General features: G+C 41.6%; 1 protein-coding gene across 1 annotated transcript in view; it reads left to right on the top strand.

The window, feature by feature from the left end:
• Osbpl11 (oxysterol binding protein-like 11) overlaps positions 1-16,929 on the top strand; it is a 72,163-nt gene that overhangs the window by 45,595 nt on the left and 9,639 nt on the right. Inside the window, exons 8-11 of the mRNA XM_013019458.1 lie at positions 2,291-2,431; positions 4,923-5,421; positions 8,932-9,118; positions 14,638-14,820. Of these exons, the coding sequence (XP_012874912.1) occupies positions 2,291-2,431; positions 4,923-5,421; positions 8,932-9,118; positions 14,638-14,820 (1,010 nt within the window). The remainder of the gene's footprint in view (positions 1-2,290; positions 2,432-4,922; positions 5,422-8,931; positions 9,119-14,637; positions 14,821-16,929) is intronic.

Consider the following 16,929-nt stretch of genomic DNA (forward strand, 5'->3'; position numbering starts at 1 on the left):
ATCTGAGGACCGAGGTTCAAAGCCAGCCCTGGCAGGAGAGACTGTGAGACTCCTATCTCCAATAAACCACTACAAAACCGGAAGTGGTGCTGTAGCTCAAGTGGTAGAGCGCTCGCCTTGAGCTGAAGAGGTGAGGGACAGCGCCCAGGCCCAGAGTTCAAGCCCCACAACTGCCAAAAAAAAAAAAAAAAAAAGCATCTCACGGAGTTTCTTGCCCAGGCTGTCTTTGAACCATGATCCTCAGATCTCAGCCTCCTGAGTAGATAGGATTATAGGAGTGAGCCACCAGTGCCAGGCTTTGTTGTTGTTTCTTTCTTTCTTTCTTTTTTTTTTTTGTGGGTCATGGGGTTTGAACTCTTGGGTGCTGTCTCTCAGGTTTTCAGCTCAAGGTTAGCACTCTGCCCCTGAGCTACAACGCCACTTCCAGTTTTCTGGTAGTTTACTGGAGATAAGAGTTTCACAAACTGGGGCTGGGAAGGTGGCTCAGTGGTAGAGCGCTTGCCTTGCATGCCTGAGGCCCTGGGTTCAATTTCTCAGCACCACATAAGCAAAATGAAAAAAGCCGGAAGTGGCGCTGTGGCTCAAGTGGTAGAGAGTTAGCCTTGAGCTGAAGAGCTGAGGGACAGCGCCCAGGCCCAGAGTTCAGGCCCCACGACTGGACCCAAAAAAAAAAAAAAAAAGTTTCACAAACTTTCCTGCCTGGGCTGGCTTTGAACCTCAATCCTCAGATCTCAGCCTCCTGAGTAGCTAGAATTACAGGCCTGAGCCACTAGTGCCTAGCTGTTGTTGTTGTTTTCTTTTTTTGTTGGTCATGGGGCTTGAACTCATGGCTTGGGTGCTATCCCACAACTCTTCAGCTCAAGGCGAGCGCTTACTGCTTGAGCCACAGTGCCACTTCCAGTTTTCTAGTGCTTTATTGGAGATAAGAGTCTCATGGACTTTTCCTGCCTGGGCTGGATTTGAACTGTGATCCTCAGATCTCAGTCTACTGAGTAGCTAGGATTACAGGTGTCAGCCACTGGTGCCAGGCTTCTTTTATTGTTTCTTAATGCTAGTATTGAACATGTCTCAGTGCCTTAGACATGCTAAATATCAGCTTTATCACTAAGCTATTTGCCATTTACCTGTGTTTCATCTCAGATTTAATGGTACGTTACCAGATCTTTGGAGAACATTATTTAATCAAGTACTAGAAAGTTTTTCCCCCTGAGATCTCATAAAAGTATCTCATAAAATGATTACATTTGATGTCGAGAGGGAGACTGTCAGCTTTCTCTTGTTTTATACTGAGTAACAGTTTAAGTTTACTTAAACGATATTATTTAGACTACATATCAAGGAACATTTCCTGGCAAACTTACTTTTATTGAAAAATGAGGCTTGAGAAAGCCTTTGGGATCTGTCCTTAAGACCATAAAAATAGAAATAATTCTGACATACACAAATAGTGGTTGCTGTATTATCTTAACTAAACCATTAATGAGGTTTTCAGAATGTGAAGCTTTTATTTTTTGTCCGTTATGGGGCTTGAACTCTAGGCCTGGGTGCTATCCCTAAGCTCTTCAGCTCAAGGCTAGTACTATATAGCATTATACCACGTGAGCCACAGTGCCACTTCTGGTTTTCTTGTGGTTAATTGGAGATAAGAGTTTCACAGACTTTCCTGCCCAGGCTGGCTTTGAACCATGATCTTAAGATCTCAGCTTCCGGAGTAGCTAGGATTATAGGCGTAAACTACCAGTGCCCAACTGTGAGGTTTTCTTTTTAACTAAGATTTTTTTTATTAGAATGTGAGTTTTTATAGATTTTCTTGATAGAAAGGAGGTAGAAAAAAGGAGAAGTTAAAAGCAAAAATGTGGTCAGAAACCTGTCCTTGCACATATTATACAATGCAAGGACAGTTAAAGGATAAATTGTATGTGTGTATGTGTGTGAGTATGAACTCTTCAATGTCAGTTATAGATATTGATGGTATCCCCAGACAGGTGATCAAGCCTGAGATTAGAATGAGACAGTTTTTGCTCTTTTTGGAATTTCCTGTTTATATAAAACACATTTTATATGCAATGCATATTGCAAAACCATTAAGTGTTCAATAGCATTAATAATAGGCCTTTTGAAAGCTACTTATCCCATAGCCAAATGATGAAAATTATATATTCAGAAAAATTTTCACCCTTCTTCTGATTTGTTTAGGTCCAATGTTAGCATCTCTGATTTGAATCTCTTATTCTTCATTGATAGTAATCAGTACTCATCACTCTAGACTTCTACTTTGTTTTTTTCCTAGGAACCAGAAGAAATCAACACTGATGATGAGATCGAGGACACCTGTGAGAACAAGGAGGATGACTTGGGAGCTGTGGAAGAGCAGCGCAGTGTTATTCTTCATCTTCTGTCCCAGCTCAAGCTGGGCATGGATTTAACCAGAGTAAGTAGGAGGACAAACTGAGCATGGAGAATGTCAGGGCAGGACAGTACTTGAATGTTTGGTTTGGTTTTTTAACCACTTGAGTCATACTCCCAGCCCCTGAAATTGTTAATGTTGTCAGGACTTTTCATTCTTTATGGTTTGCCTTCCCATCCTCCTCATTGGCTCCTAGATGCTAGGCAGAAAGATCTTGAGTTTGAGGCCAGCCTCAAACTGTATAGTGAGTTCAGTGCCAGTATAGGATACACAGCTACTTGGCTCAAACAAATAAGGCTAATTTTGAGAGAGAGAGAGAGAGAGAGAGAGAGAGAGAGAGAGAGAGAGTGTGTGTGTGTGTGTGTGTGTGTGTGTGTGTGTGTGTGTGTGTGTGTCGGTCATGCTTGGGCACTGTCCCTGAGCTCTTCAGCTCATGGCTAGTACTCTATCACTTGAGCCACAGTGCCACTTCTGGTTTTTATTTTTTTATATGCAGAATGCCTCATGGCAAAAAGCACTTGTAGGTTTTTTTTCGTTTGTTTGTTTCTTTTCTGTAAAAGGGATCCATTGCTATATTACAATGGAAAATCTAAAGAAAAGCTTTTGTGCTCAAGGCTAGTGATCTGCCATTTGAGCCACTGAAATGGATTCTTACTGACTTTCTTGCCCGAGTTAGCTTTGAACTATGATCCTCAGATCTTAGGCATTAAGCCATTGGTGCCTAGCTTGGCCCCATTGCTTTTAGGCCTATGGCAAAGCAAAGCATGGAAGAAGGAGCATAGTGGAGGAAAGGTGCTCACTTATTTCATGGAAACTAGGAATCAAAGAGGACACAGACAGGAAGAGGTCAAGGCAAGGTATACCCTTCAAAGGCATGGCCCCAGAAACCTACTTTCTCCAAGCAGGCCCCACCTTCCACCCTTAAAGCATTGTATTGTATTCACATTTTTAATCCATCACTAGATTAAACTATTAACTCTAAACCCTTATGATCTAATAATATCTGAAAGTACTCACACAGATATATCCTGAGGAGGCATCTACCAAACCAGTCAAGTAGAAATCAAGATAACATTTTATAGCCTTTTCTTGAAATCCAGAATTTGTGTTTAATTGTAGCCATTTTGGCAAGCTCTCATTTCCTTTTTTTGTTTGTTTTTTTCTCGGTTCTGGGGCTTGAACTCTGGGCTTGGGCGCTGTCCCTGTGCTCTTCAGCTCAAGGCGAGCCCTCTACTGCTTGAACCACAGTGCCACTTCCGATTTTCTAGTGGTTTATTGGAGATCAGAGTCTCACGGACTTTCCTGCCCAGTCTGGCTTTGAACCATGATCCTCAGGATCTCAGCCTCCTGAGGAGCTAGGATTACAGTTGTGAGCCACTGGCGCCTGGCTTCATTTCCTTTTAAGCATGTTTTTCACGTATGTTGGAAATTAGAGGCCAGCTTTGGGAATACATAGTAACAACCTGTCTCAAAAGAGAAAAAGAGGGGCTGGGAAGGTGGCTTAGTGGTAGAGTGCTTGCCTTGCATGCATGAGGCCCTGGGTTTGATTCCTTAGCACCACGTAAGCAGAAAAAGCCAGAAGTGGCACCATGGCTCAAGTGGTAGAGTGCTAGCCTTGAGCTAAAGAGCTGAAGGACAGTGCCCAGGCCCACGGTTCAGGCCCCACGACTGACTGAAAAAAAAAAAAGAAGTGGGGGGGAGGATTGGGTGGGGGAGAGGCTGGGAAGGGGAAACAAAAGGAGGAGGCTACACTGCTTGAGAAATGTACTCATTATCTTGCCCATGTAATTGTAACCCCTCTGTACAGTATTTTCACAATAAAAAATATAGAAAGTTAAAAAAAAAATACACACACATACATACACATACACACACACACACACACACTCAGAGTGAGTATGTTCAGACTTCTTTCATTCTTTCCTAAACAGTACACATACTGACATAGTAATAAGTTGTTCTTTTTGTGACAGTCCTGGGGCTTGAACTCAGGGCTTGGATATGGTCCCTGAGGGTTTTTTTTTTTTTTCTCAAGCCTAACTCTACAACTTGATCTACAGTTTCACTTCCAGTTTTTTTGGTGGTTTCATTGGAGAGAGTCTCACAGATTTTCCTGCCTGGGTTAGCTTTGAATTGAACCACAACCCTCAGATCTCAGCCTCCTATATAGGTATGAGTCACAGGCACTCAGCAGCATGCTTCTTTTTTTAGTAAGACCAAATACTTTAAAAGACCAAATGTCATTTTTTTTTTTTGCCAGTCCCAGGGCTTGAACTTAGGGCCTGGACACTGTCCCTGTGCTTCTTTTGCTCAAGGCTAGCGCTGTACCACTTGAGCCACAGTGGCATTTCTGTTTTTTTCTGTTTATGTGGTACTGAGGGTGCATGCTAGGCAAGCACTGTACCACTAAGCCACATTCCCAGCCCTGTATCATTATCTTTAATGTCCATCTAGAATGAATGCTTTTAATGTGATAAGAAATTTTTGTCTTTGGTTCATTTTTCTTGTTGTTTAGGTGGTGCTTCCTACATTTATCCTAGAGAAACGATCCTTGCTGGAAATGTATGCAGATTTTATGTCTCATCCAGACCTATTTATAGCCATCACTAATGGAGCCACAGCAGAAGACAGAATGATTCGTTTTGTTGAGTACTATCTTACCTCATTTCATGAAGGCCGGAAAGGTGCCATTGCTAAGAAACCATACAATCCTATCATTGGAGAAACATTTCACTGTTCTTGGAGGATGCCGAAAAGCGAGGTAGCATCCAGTATTGCTAGCAGTTCTTCCACCCAGGCAGTCACAAATCATGCTCCTCTGTCAGAAGAACCTTTGGGACAGGTGGGATCAGACTATTACACAGTCAGATTTGTTGCCGAGCAGGTTTCCCATCATCCTCCAGTCTCAGGATTTTATGCAGAATGTGCAGAAAGGAAGATGTGTGTAAATGCCCATGTCTGGACTAAAAGCAAATTCTTAGGCATGTCAATAGGTGTGACAATGGTTGGAGAAGGTAAGAAGAAATATTGTTCTTCAATTTTTAATATTAAACTACAGTCAAATTTTTGGAAGCAATATATTTGTTCATTTCAAAATATTTAGAATATTTTGTACCGATTTCTTCGTTCCGATTTCTATTGTATTCTAGAACACTTGTTGGAAAGCAGGGAGACTATAACTGGGCTAAAGAATATATTTTTATTGTTAAAATTGGAAAAAAAAATTTAAAAAGAAGAAATAAAAGCATCTCTGATTCTTTAATCTACAGATGGATAGTTTGAGCTAGAATGTTATATTTTTTACTTGGTAGATTTATTCATACTTTTAGTTTCAGAAAATTAGGATGACTAATAGTAGTGTTCTGCTTTTCTTTACAAATATATTCCTTTTTCTATATCATTTATAAAGCAAGTATTTAATGACTGTATCTATGAAATATATTACTGCTGGGTGCTGATGGCTCATGCCTATAATTCTAGTTCCTCAGGAGGCTGAAAACTGAGGATTGAAGTTGGAAGCTCAGAGACAGTGCCCAGAACATAAATGTTGAGGTACAACCAGGTTTAGAACCTCATTTTTTGACATGCTCTCCTCAAAACAGTTCTTCTTTTCAGTTCATATAATACAGAGTTCATATAATACATGCATTATTTCACGAAAGAAAATACCTTAAGAAAAAAACAACAGTATCTTCATGAAGGAATATAAAAAAGTTAATTTCTTCTTTTTTTTTTTTTGTCGGTCATGGGGGCTGAACTATAGGCCTGGGCGCTGTCCCTCAGCTCTTTAGCTCAAGGCTAGTGCTCTACCACTTGAGCCACAGCACCACTTCTGGCTTTTTTCATTTTGCTTATGTGGTGCTGAGGAATCGAACCCAGGGCCTCAGGCATGCAAGGCAGGTGCTCTACCACTGAGCCACCTTCCCCACCTGTTTTTTTTTTTTTAATGGTACTTGGATTTGAACTCCAGGCCTCACATTTGCTGGGCAGGTGCTCTAACACGAGCCACTTGCTAAGCTACCCCTTTTTACATTGCTGACTCAGAAAGTGTCTCACCTCATGCTCTGGGAAGCCTGGATTTTGATTCTCTTATTTGTGTTTCTCCAGGTCTCTGGAATGACAGGTATGCACCACTGTGTCCACTGTGTTTTTCTTATAGCTGGGGTAACTGGTGTGTACTACTGCACCAAGATGGAATCTCACAAACTTTTTTTTTTTTTTTCAATCCTAGCCAGCCTCAAGTTACAGTCCCCTAATTTCCATGTCCCAAACAGTTCTTGGAGAGGATTAGTACTAGTTGGAGCCACTGTACTTGGCTTTTTTTTTTTTAACCTGAGGATTGAACCAAAAGCTTCATGAATACTCAGCAAAAGCCCATCACTGAACCACATTCCCACCCTGAGATTTTACAATTCTATGAATCTTATCCTATGTGTCTGTCATCACATTTCTTCAAAACTGGCTATATATTTCTTCAGATTTTAAGTTCCACAATGGTGGCTGCGTTATGCAAAATACATTCTTAAAAATAGAAAATCAAGCCGGGAGCCAGCGGCTCACGCCGATAATCCTAGCTACTAAGGAGATCTGAGAATCGTGGTTCAAAGCCAGCCTGGGCAGGAACATCCATGAGACTCCTATCTCCAATTAACCACCAGAAAACTGGAAGTGGTGCTATGGCTCAAATGGTAGAGCACTAGCCTTGAGCTGAAGACCCGAGGAACAGTGACAGGCCCTGAGTTCAAGACCCACAACTGACGAAAAGAAAAGAAAATCACTACACCTGTAATGCTAGCTCCCTAGGAAGCTGATAGCTAAAGGACCTAGGTTCAAAGCCAGTCTTGTGCAGAAAAGTCCACCAGACTCACATTTTCAATTAACCACCCACAAGCTAGGCTGGATATGTGGTTCAAGAGGTAGAGTGTCAGCCTCAAACTTAGTGAGACCTTTTAGTTCAATCCACAGTACCAGAAAAAAAAAAAAAAAACATACACCCAATTTATAAACAAATTCGTTTTTTACAAAATTAAAAATAGTGTTTTTTTCAAACTTTTATTAATAATTCAGATATACTCAAGTATGTTATCTGTCTTCCATTATATAGATTATAGCTGGAAACATATTTCTTAGGAAATGATTTAATCTTTTGTTTGTTTGCTTATTTATTTTTGTCAGTTGTGGGGCCTGAACTCTGGGCCTGGGCGCTTGCTGTCCCTCAGCTCCTTAGCTGAAGGCTAGCGCTCTACCTCTTGAGCCACAGCTCCACTTCTAGCTTTTTCTGCTTATGTGATGCTGAGGAATGGAACCCAGGGCCTCATGCATGCAAGGCAAGCATTCTACCAATGAGACACCTTCCCAGACCTTCATTTTTAGTTTTTATTCATTCATTTTTGGTGGTATTTGGGATGGTGTAGATAAGTTCTCTACCACTGAGAAATGCCCTTATTTCTGAATGAACATTATTCTTCAGGAAGACTAGTAAAGGCAATACAAAAAGAATTGTTGATAGAACTTTGTGAACACTGCTTTAAGATCTCTTTGTGTTTGGTTTTCCTAAAAATTAAATATTTATCATAACTCTTGCCCTCATTTGAAGAGTGAGCTTGTGGTAAGCATTTGTTAATGGAGAGGTGTCACAGTATTAGACTAAAGGTACATATCCAGTATCTGATGATGATACAGCCTAGAAGTTAATAATATGGCTTATATATGCTTAGTGTTCCTTAATTTTCTTATATAGACCACTTGTTTATTCACAGTTTCTTTTTTGTGTTGTAAGCCATTTTAATATAGCATCTTTAACACAAAATCTCTTTACCATATTATGTGTTTAAAAACCAATACTTACATCCCTTGTAACTAAATATTTCAGAATTTGACTAACAAAACTTATTACTGTAGTTTTTGTGATAAAATGACAATTTTTTTTTATAAATGAAAAACATACTTTTCCTATCAAACTATCTGAGCTAAGGTCCTATACCTTTTATAACACTGGTCATCTAGTTACTCCTAGAGATTACTAGTACTAATGACCAAATCTTAACATGGTGCAGTATAGATAGTCTTCGACACTGTATTATGCATTTAGTTTTAGAAGCATTAAGTGTAGGGGTAGAGAATTTTTTTCTGCCAAGGACCATTTGGGTATTTATAACATTCATGGACCATACAAAATGACCAACAGCAGCCAACAAGAAGCATAGATGTTTATCCTGCCATGTACCAAATGATTTTAGGGCATTGTGTGGCCGGTAGGCTAGACATTCCCCATCCCTGAGAGGGAACTCAAAGTATTTCCACTGTAGCATTCACAGATCACATGAACCCCAAAGGGGCAGTAATATCACAGTGAAAGTAACCCTGACTCACCAGGAAATATTAACTGTAATTGTAAATGTAGTCAGTATCATCCAAAGATCAGTGAAACAAAATAATGTTCTACTAGACATGAAAATACGTGGCTTTTTCTACTGTCCATTTCTTTAAGATGATGTTGGCTACGCTCATATTTTTACATTCAGGTATCCTCAGTCTGTTGGAGCATGGAGAAGAGTATACATTCTCCCTACCTTGTGCATACGCCCGGTCAATTCTGACTGTTCCTTGGGTGGAACTAGGTGGCAAAGTCAGCGTCAACTGTGCAAAGACTGGGTATTCAGCAAGCATCACTTTCCATACCAAGCCATTTTATGGTGGCAAACTGCACCGGTAAGAACATTTTAATCATATGCAGTACATCATTACTCTTTTCTCTTTTACTTTCTTTTTTTTCTTGGAGGGGGGGGTCCGGTCATGGGGCCTGAACTCGGCCTGGGTGCTGTCTCTCAGCTCTTCAGCTCAAGGCTAGTGCTCTACCACTTGAGTCACAGCTCCACTTGCGGCTTTTTTCTTTTTTTTTGCTTATGTGGTGCTGAGGAATCGAACCCAGGGCCTCGAGCATGCAAGGCAAGCGCTCTACCACTGAGCCACCTTCCCAGCCCTTCATTACTCTTTTCTAAATCTTTTTTTTTTTTTTTTTTGGGTCCTGTCGTGGGGCCTGAACTCTGGGCCTGGGCGCTGTCCCTCAGCTCTTCAGCTCAAGGCTAGCACTCTACCACTTGAGCCACAGCGCCACTTCCGGCTTTTTTCTTTTTGCTTATGTGGTGCTGAGGAATCGAACCCAGGGCCTCGAGCATGCAAGGCAAGCGCTCTACCACTGAGCCACCTTCCCAGCCCCTCTTTTCTAAATCTTGAGTTATAACTCTTTTTTTTTTTTTTTTTTTGCCAGTCCTTGGGCTTGAACTCAGGTCCTGGGCATTGTCTCTGACCTTCGATTTGCACAAAGCTAGCACTCTACTACTTGAGCCACAGCACCACTTCTGGCTTTTTCTTTGTGGTATTGAGGAATCAAACTCAGGGCTCCGTGAATGCTTGGCAAGCACTCTACCACTAAGCCACATTCCCAGCCTATGACTCCTTATTCTTTATCTACCTTGTTTTAAATAGATGGGCTGGGATTTTTATTCATGTGTACTCTTTGTTTAATCTGTTTCGTTTGAAACAGATGAGTTGGCCATTGAGCAGAGCCTTAACCTTTTATCTTTGGGTTAGTTCCCTAATTTCTCTTTGTCTCCCCACCCACCCACGCCGCCCCTACCTTGGGGCTTAAACTCTGTGCTGGGTACTGTCCAGTTCTTCAGCTCAAGGCAAAGTGCTCTACCTCTGGAGCCACAGTACCACTTCCAGTGTTTTGGTGGTTAATTGGAGATAAGAGTCCCCAAGACTTTCTTGCCTGGGCTGGCTTTGAACTGTAATCCTGAGATCTCAGCCTCCTTAGTAGGTAGGATTACAGGTGTGAACCACCAGCACCCAGCTCACTTTGTCTTATAAAGTAGTTCTCTGATTCATTGTTTTAGGAAAACTTGTATGTAGAAGAGGCTGGAGGCATGTCTCTAAGCAAAAGTGAGGCACTAAGTTCAAACCCAATACTGCCAAAACAAACAGAAAACAAAAATAAAGGAAATTTTGGAAAGAACTTAGCTTTAAGAGTACATCAGGAGCTATATTCAAATCCTGACTAATTATAAGCTATTTGATTTAGGGCAGTTTGCCTAAATTTTTGTGCCACAATTTCTTTACCCACAGAAATGGGATGGTCACAAGTCTTGAAAAATATGTTATCTAATGTTAGCATATTGTAAGAGTTTATCAAATGCCAGACATACTGGTATTTTCTCTCTCTCTCTCTCTCTCTCTCTCTCTCTTTCTTTCTTTCTTTTTTTGCCAGTTGTGGGGCCTGAACTCCTGGCCTGGGCGTTGTCCCTCAGCCTTGAGCTACCACTTGAGCCACAGCAGCTTTTTCTGCTTGTGAGTGCTGAGGAATCGAACACAGGGCCCCATGCATGCAAGGCAAGCACTCTTACCATTGAGCCACCTTCCCAGCCCCCCATACTGGCATTTTCTTGTAGATGTTTTTGCTCACTCCTATTCTAGATGATAACAATAATTTGTGCATATCATTTAAGCTCTTTTAAGCTTATTTTCTTATTAATCAATTCAGTTTATTATGCATCTTCTTATTTGCCAAGCACTCTGGGAAGTACTAACTGGGAACACAGAGTTGAAAGCTCTTCTGTGCCTGATAAGAGTCTGCATGAGGGCAACTCGTTACATCAGTACCAGTACCATGTGACCACTGTCCTGAGTATATAATGGAAACACATACATCAGGCTAGAGGATGAGAAATAGCTCCCAGAATAATGTGATGGTTGAGTTGGGTCTTGAAGGATGAGGATTACATCTAGGAAGGAAAGATATGTCAGCCAGATGGAACAGCCTATTAGCATTGAAAATTATTTAGATGAAATTACAGTGTGGAAATTCTCTGTACATTTCAGATGAGGCACAAGGTTAGCAGACTATGCCCCTGCAGTGAAATCTAGCCTGATAATTGTTTTTATAAAACTTTTTTGAAACTTAGCTATGCCCATTCATTTACTTGTTATCTCTGGCTGCTTTCATGACACAGTGACAAAGTTAAGTAGCTACAAAGAGACAGTCTGGCCTCAGAATCCACAGAATTTTTTTTTTTTTTGGTCCTTTATAGAAGTTTGTCTGTGCCACATTGAATTGTTGTGAAGAATTGTTATAAACAAAATGAGGCAAAACCCTTTCTCTTTGTGTACCTTTGCAAGATCCTCATGGTTCACCTCTATTTGTTCACCTCTATTGAGCCCCAGTTTTCTTTGTATTCTTTCGCTGTACTGCTTCTCTAAACAATGTAAGTTTAACATTTATAAACTGGGAAAGAGGATAATTATTTGTTGAGTATTTAAGCTTATGGGAGATAACAATAATTTAAAAGGCTATGCCATGGCAGTGAAAGAAAGATCAAATGAAGCCAGATGCTCTTGGCTCACACCTGCAAGTAATCAGGAGGCTGATATCTGAGGATCACAGTTCAAAGCCAGCCCGAACAGAAAAATCTGTGAGAAAAACAGAAGTGGCACTGTGGCTCAAAGTGTTAGAATGCTTGCTTAAGCAAAAGAGCTCAAGGTCAGTGCCCAGGCCCTGAGTTCAAGCCCTGTGTACAAAAAAAAAGATTAAGTGAACTAGCATAGTCATGCTCAACTGTAGAGTCAGCTGCTTGAGAGGCTATGGCTAGGGAGAATCACTTGAGACTAGTCTGGGCATATGTGGATAGAGAAAGATTAAATGCCATACCTTCATCTCTTGTGTAATTAGAAATGGATTTTCAAGAGAAATATACAGTCTGGCAGAAATCCTTTAGCAATTTAATTATTCAGGTTTATGTGCTTCAAAGTGTAACAGGGAGTTCCCACTCCTTCATAATCAAGCATTTGCTCTTAACTTTTGGATATTTACTCTTAGATTCCAAACCTGTGTCTGCCTAATCTCTAACATCTGACTTATAGTTTAATAGGCTCTTTACTACCTCTGCTTTTAGTTCTGGGTTTGCTGATTTTTTTTTTTTCCTTATAGAAAACTGGGCCCGGAAGTGGTGTGTGGCTCAAGTGGTAGAGTGCTCGCCTTGAAGAGCTGAGTGATAGCGCCCAGGCCCAGAGTTCAAGCCCCATCACCGACCAAAAAAAAAAAAAAAAACAACCCCAAAACCAGAAAGCTGGGCCTCTAAATTTTACTGTCTGTCTTTCTTTCTTTTTTTTCTCTTTCTTTCCTCCCTCCTCCTCCTCCCCCCTCCTCCCCCTCCTCCTTCTGCTCCTCCTCCTCCTCCTCCTCCTCCTCCTCCTTTTGTGTGTATATGTGCTGAAGTGAGCACTTTACTGCCTTTCTTGTTTTCTTGTCTTATATAAGACAAATATTGCTTAGGATTCCTGTATGCTTGCTTTTGGTTCTTTGAATTCCCTTTAAAATAAAAATAAATAATACTCTCTGGCACACAAATTAGTACTTAATCTTGACTCAGTGTTCCCTGAATCTTGAACCTCTATTTAATCTGGCCTTGTTGTTACCTGTGTCCTACAGTGAACATGTTTCATTAAGTGGGATGCCATACCACATGTCTGTAATCCTAGTTACTCAGGAAGCCAAGATCTGCAGATCACGGTTCACAGCCTGGGCAGGAAAATTTTGTGAGAATCTTTTTTTTTGTCATTCCTGGGGCTTGAAGTCTGGGCCTGGGAGTTATCCCTCAGCTCTTCAGCTCAAGTTGAGCACTCTACCACTTGAGCCACAGTGCCACTTTTGGTTTTCTGAGTGGTTTCTTGGAGATAAGAGTCTCAGGAACTTTCCTTCCCGGGTGGCTTTGAACCATGATCCTCAGATCTCAGCCTCCTGAGTAGCTAGGATTAATTACAGGTGTGAACCACCAATGCCCAGTTGTAAGAATCTTAACTCCAATTAACCATAAAAAAAGTTGGAGGGGGCTGGGAAGGTGGCTCAGTGGTAGAGCGCTTGCCTTGCATGCCTGAGGCCCTGGGTTCGATTCCTCAGCACCACATAAGCAAAAAGAAAAAAGCCGGAAGTGGCTAGCCTTGAGCTGAAATGCTAAGGGACAGCGTCCAGGCCCAGAGTTCAGCCCCACAACTGACAAAAAAAAGAGTTGGAAATAGAGCTGTAGCATAAGTAGTAGAGCACTAGCCTTTAGTGAAAAAGTTAAGGAGCAGCGCCTAGACCTGAATTTAAGCACCAGTTTCAGCAATAAACATATAAACTATCAAATTTAGCCTGTTTCAACCCTTTATTTGAGCTTCATTAGTGTACCTGTCTATTAATAAACAGCCAACAGCCATTAAACTTCATTGAAGTTTGAAGCCTGAGTTTTATGATAATTTTTCCCCCCAGTCTTGGGGTTGAACTCAGGGCCTGGGCACTGTCCCTGAGCTTTTGCTCAAAGGTTAGTACTCTATCACTTGAGCCATAGCACCACTTTAAGCTTTTTCTGCTTCTGTGGTACTAAGGAATCAAACCAGGGCTTAATGCATGCTAGACAAGCACTCTATCACTAAGCCACATTCCCAACCCTCTTTTGTATTTTTTCTACTTACTAAATTATCTAACTTTTATATTTATCTTAAAATTAGGATTCTTTGTGTTTAATAGAGAATATATATGTATATATATATTCTCTCTCTTTCTCTCTATATATATCCAGAAATCCAGATGTTTAGACAGAACTGACTAAAAAAATGTTAGATTGTAGTGCTGTAACATTTTTATTTTATTTTTTATTTATTTATTTTTTTGGGGGTCGGTCGTGGGGCTTGAACTCTGGGCTTGGGCGCTGTCCCTTAGCTCTTCAGCTCAAGGCGAGCGCTCTACCACTTGAGCTACAGCGCCACTTCCGGTTTTCTGGTGGTTTATTGGAGATAGGAGTCTCAAGGTCTCCCTTGCCCCGGCTGGCTTTGAACCTTGATCCTCAGATCTCAGCCTCCTGTGTAGCTAGGATTACAGGCGTGAGCCACCAGTGCCCGGCTTGTAACATTTTTAGATTGTAATAAAAAAGAAAACATCCAAGATCACACTTTTTCTTTTTGGTATAAAGTCTAATTTGGTGCCTAGTATTCTTTCTAAAAAGTAAAGGTAATATGTAAAAATTATTCAGGATGCTGTTATGGGATTTACAACAAATGGTGACTTTTGGCACTCATAATTGAAGTAAGCTCTCATATTAATTTTGGCTGGATTTGCAGAGTGCATTCTTAGTTTTTAGAGTTGTAAACCAGATATCAGTAACTAGATCATGTCTTTATTTTCTGTCCATGTCTAGGGTGACCGCTGAGGTAAAGCACAACATTACCAACACCGTGGTATGCAGGGTGCAAGGGGAGTGGAATAGTGTTCTGGAGTTCATTTACAGCAATGGAGAGACAAAGTATGTGGACCTGACTAAATTGACAGTGACAAAGAAGCGAGTAAGACCACTGGAGAAACAGGATCCATTTGAGTCCAGGTATGCCATGCTTGCCTCCATCCAGCACAGCCAGGACCTAAGCCTTTTCATGACTTTATGACCTTCAACAGTGAACTCACCTGTTTGCACAGCTCTTTCAGTAATAACTTGATAGGATTGATCTGATCTAATTTACTTCCTTGGAGAACAAAGGGTTTTTTTGTTGGTTGATTGGAGTTTTTTGGTCTTGGTACCAGGGCTTAAATTTCAAGCCTGGATGCTGTCCTTGAGGTGTTTTTTTGTTTGTTTTTGTTTTTTGGTCATGGGGCTTGAACTCTGAGCCTGGGCACTGTCCCTGAGCTCTTCAGCTCAAGGTGAGCTTTCTACCACTTGAGCCACAGCGCCACTTCTGGTTTTTTGGTGGTTAATTGGAGATCAGAGTCTCACGGACTTTTCCTGCCAGAGCTGGCTTTGAATCATGATCCTCATATCTTAGCCTCCTCAGTAGCTAGAATTACAGACATGAGCCACTGACTCCCGGCATCCCTGAGCTTTTTTGCTCAAGGCTCACAGACTGTGCTGCCCAGGTTGCCTTTGAACTGCAGTCCTCTAGTCTCACCCTCCTGAGTAGCTAAGAATATAGGCATGGATCACTGGCCTCCACTCAAATATTTTTAGTACCTTCATAAATTGTACAATTATTACCATGTATCAGTTTTAGAATTTGTTGATCTATTTGGCATTTCTTTGCGTCTATTTTTTAGGCAGGTGTTTTCTGCCACTTGAGCCATGCTCACAGCTCAGCTTTAAAATTTTTTCATCTTGGGCTGGGAAGGTGGCTCAGTGGTAGAGCACTTGCCTTGTATGCATGAGGCCCTGGGTTCGATTCCTCAGCACCACATAAGCAAAAAGAAAAAAAGCCGGAAGTGGCGCTGTGGCTCAAGTGGTAGAGTGCTAGCCTTGAGCTGAAGAGCTGAGGGACAGTGCCCAGGCCCAGAGTTCAGGCCCCACGACCGGACCCAAAAAAAAATAAAAAAATAAAATTTTTTCATCCAACTATAAGTTCTTCATGCCCATTTACACTTAACCCCTATTTCTAGCCCTACGTAACTACTGATTGTTAGGTAAATTAAATTGGCAGCCTAGGAAAGAGAGAGCAGCAGCTGGTATTCAGGCAGGGGAAAGGTTTATTTTGAGCTGCAGGCTACCTCTGGTCAAGTTAGAAGCCCACGGCAATGGGGGTTGGGGTGTGGGGGGTTGAATCACAGCTGGGCCAGAACTTATCAAGGCCAGGGGTGGGAGAAGGTGTGGATGTGCCCTCAGGGATCAGGGGGAGGTGACTGAGTCCAAGTGTACCAGTTACTAGGTGAAGCAGGTTCTGTGTGGGGACTTAGCCAAGAGGAGGGAAGTGTCTGCTCCATCTTCCCTAGGCAGACCTTACACTCACCTGTTTTCTATCTATAAATTTATTTTTTCTGGCTATTTACTATAAATGGAGTCATCGAGTATATGATCTATTATACTGGCTTTTTGTTGGTGGTGGTGGTCGTCGTGGGACCTGAACTCTGGGCCTGGGCACTGTCTCTCAGCTCTTCAGCTCAAGATTAGCGCTCTACCACTTAAGCCATGGTGCCACTTATGGCTTTTTTTGTTTATGTGGTGCTGAGGAATCAAACCCAGGGCCTCATGCATGCAAGGCAAGCACTCTACCACTAAGCCACCTTCCCAGCCCAATGTATCTGGCTTCTTAACGTGATAAGTCTTTAAATAGACATAAATTTTCATTTTATGGATACAGTCATAGAAGTGAAATTGATTGGGTATATTAGCTTGTTTTTATTTTTTTATTTTTTTGGATCCAGTCGTGGGGCCTGAACTCTGGGCCTGAGTGCTATCCCTCAGCTCTTCAGCTCAAGGCTAGCACTCTACTACTTGAGCCACAGTGCCACTTCTGGCGTTTTTCTTTTTGCTTATGTGGTGCTGAGGAATCGAACCCAGGGCCTCAGGCATGCAAGGCAAGCACTCTACCACTGAGCCAACTTCCCAGCCCCTATTTTATTTTTTTTTTTATTTTTATTGTTTGTCAATCGTGGGGCCTGAACTCTGGGCCTGGGCGCTGTCCCTCAGCTCCAGCTGAAGGCTAGCGCTCTACCACTTGAGCCTCAACCC

The sequence above is a fragment of the Dipodomys ordii genome, unplaced genomic scaffold (assembly GCF_000151885.1).
Source record: "Dipodomys ordii isolate 6190 unplaced genomic scaffold, Dord_2.0 Scaffold45, whole genome shotgun sequence".
NCBI lineage: Eukaryota > Metazoa > Chordata > Mammalia > Rodentia > Heteromyidae > Dipodomys > Dipodomys ordii.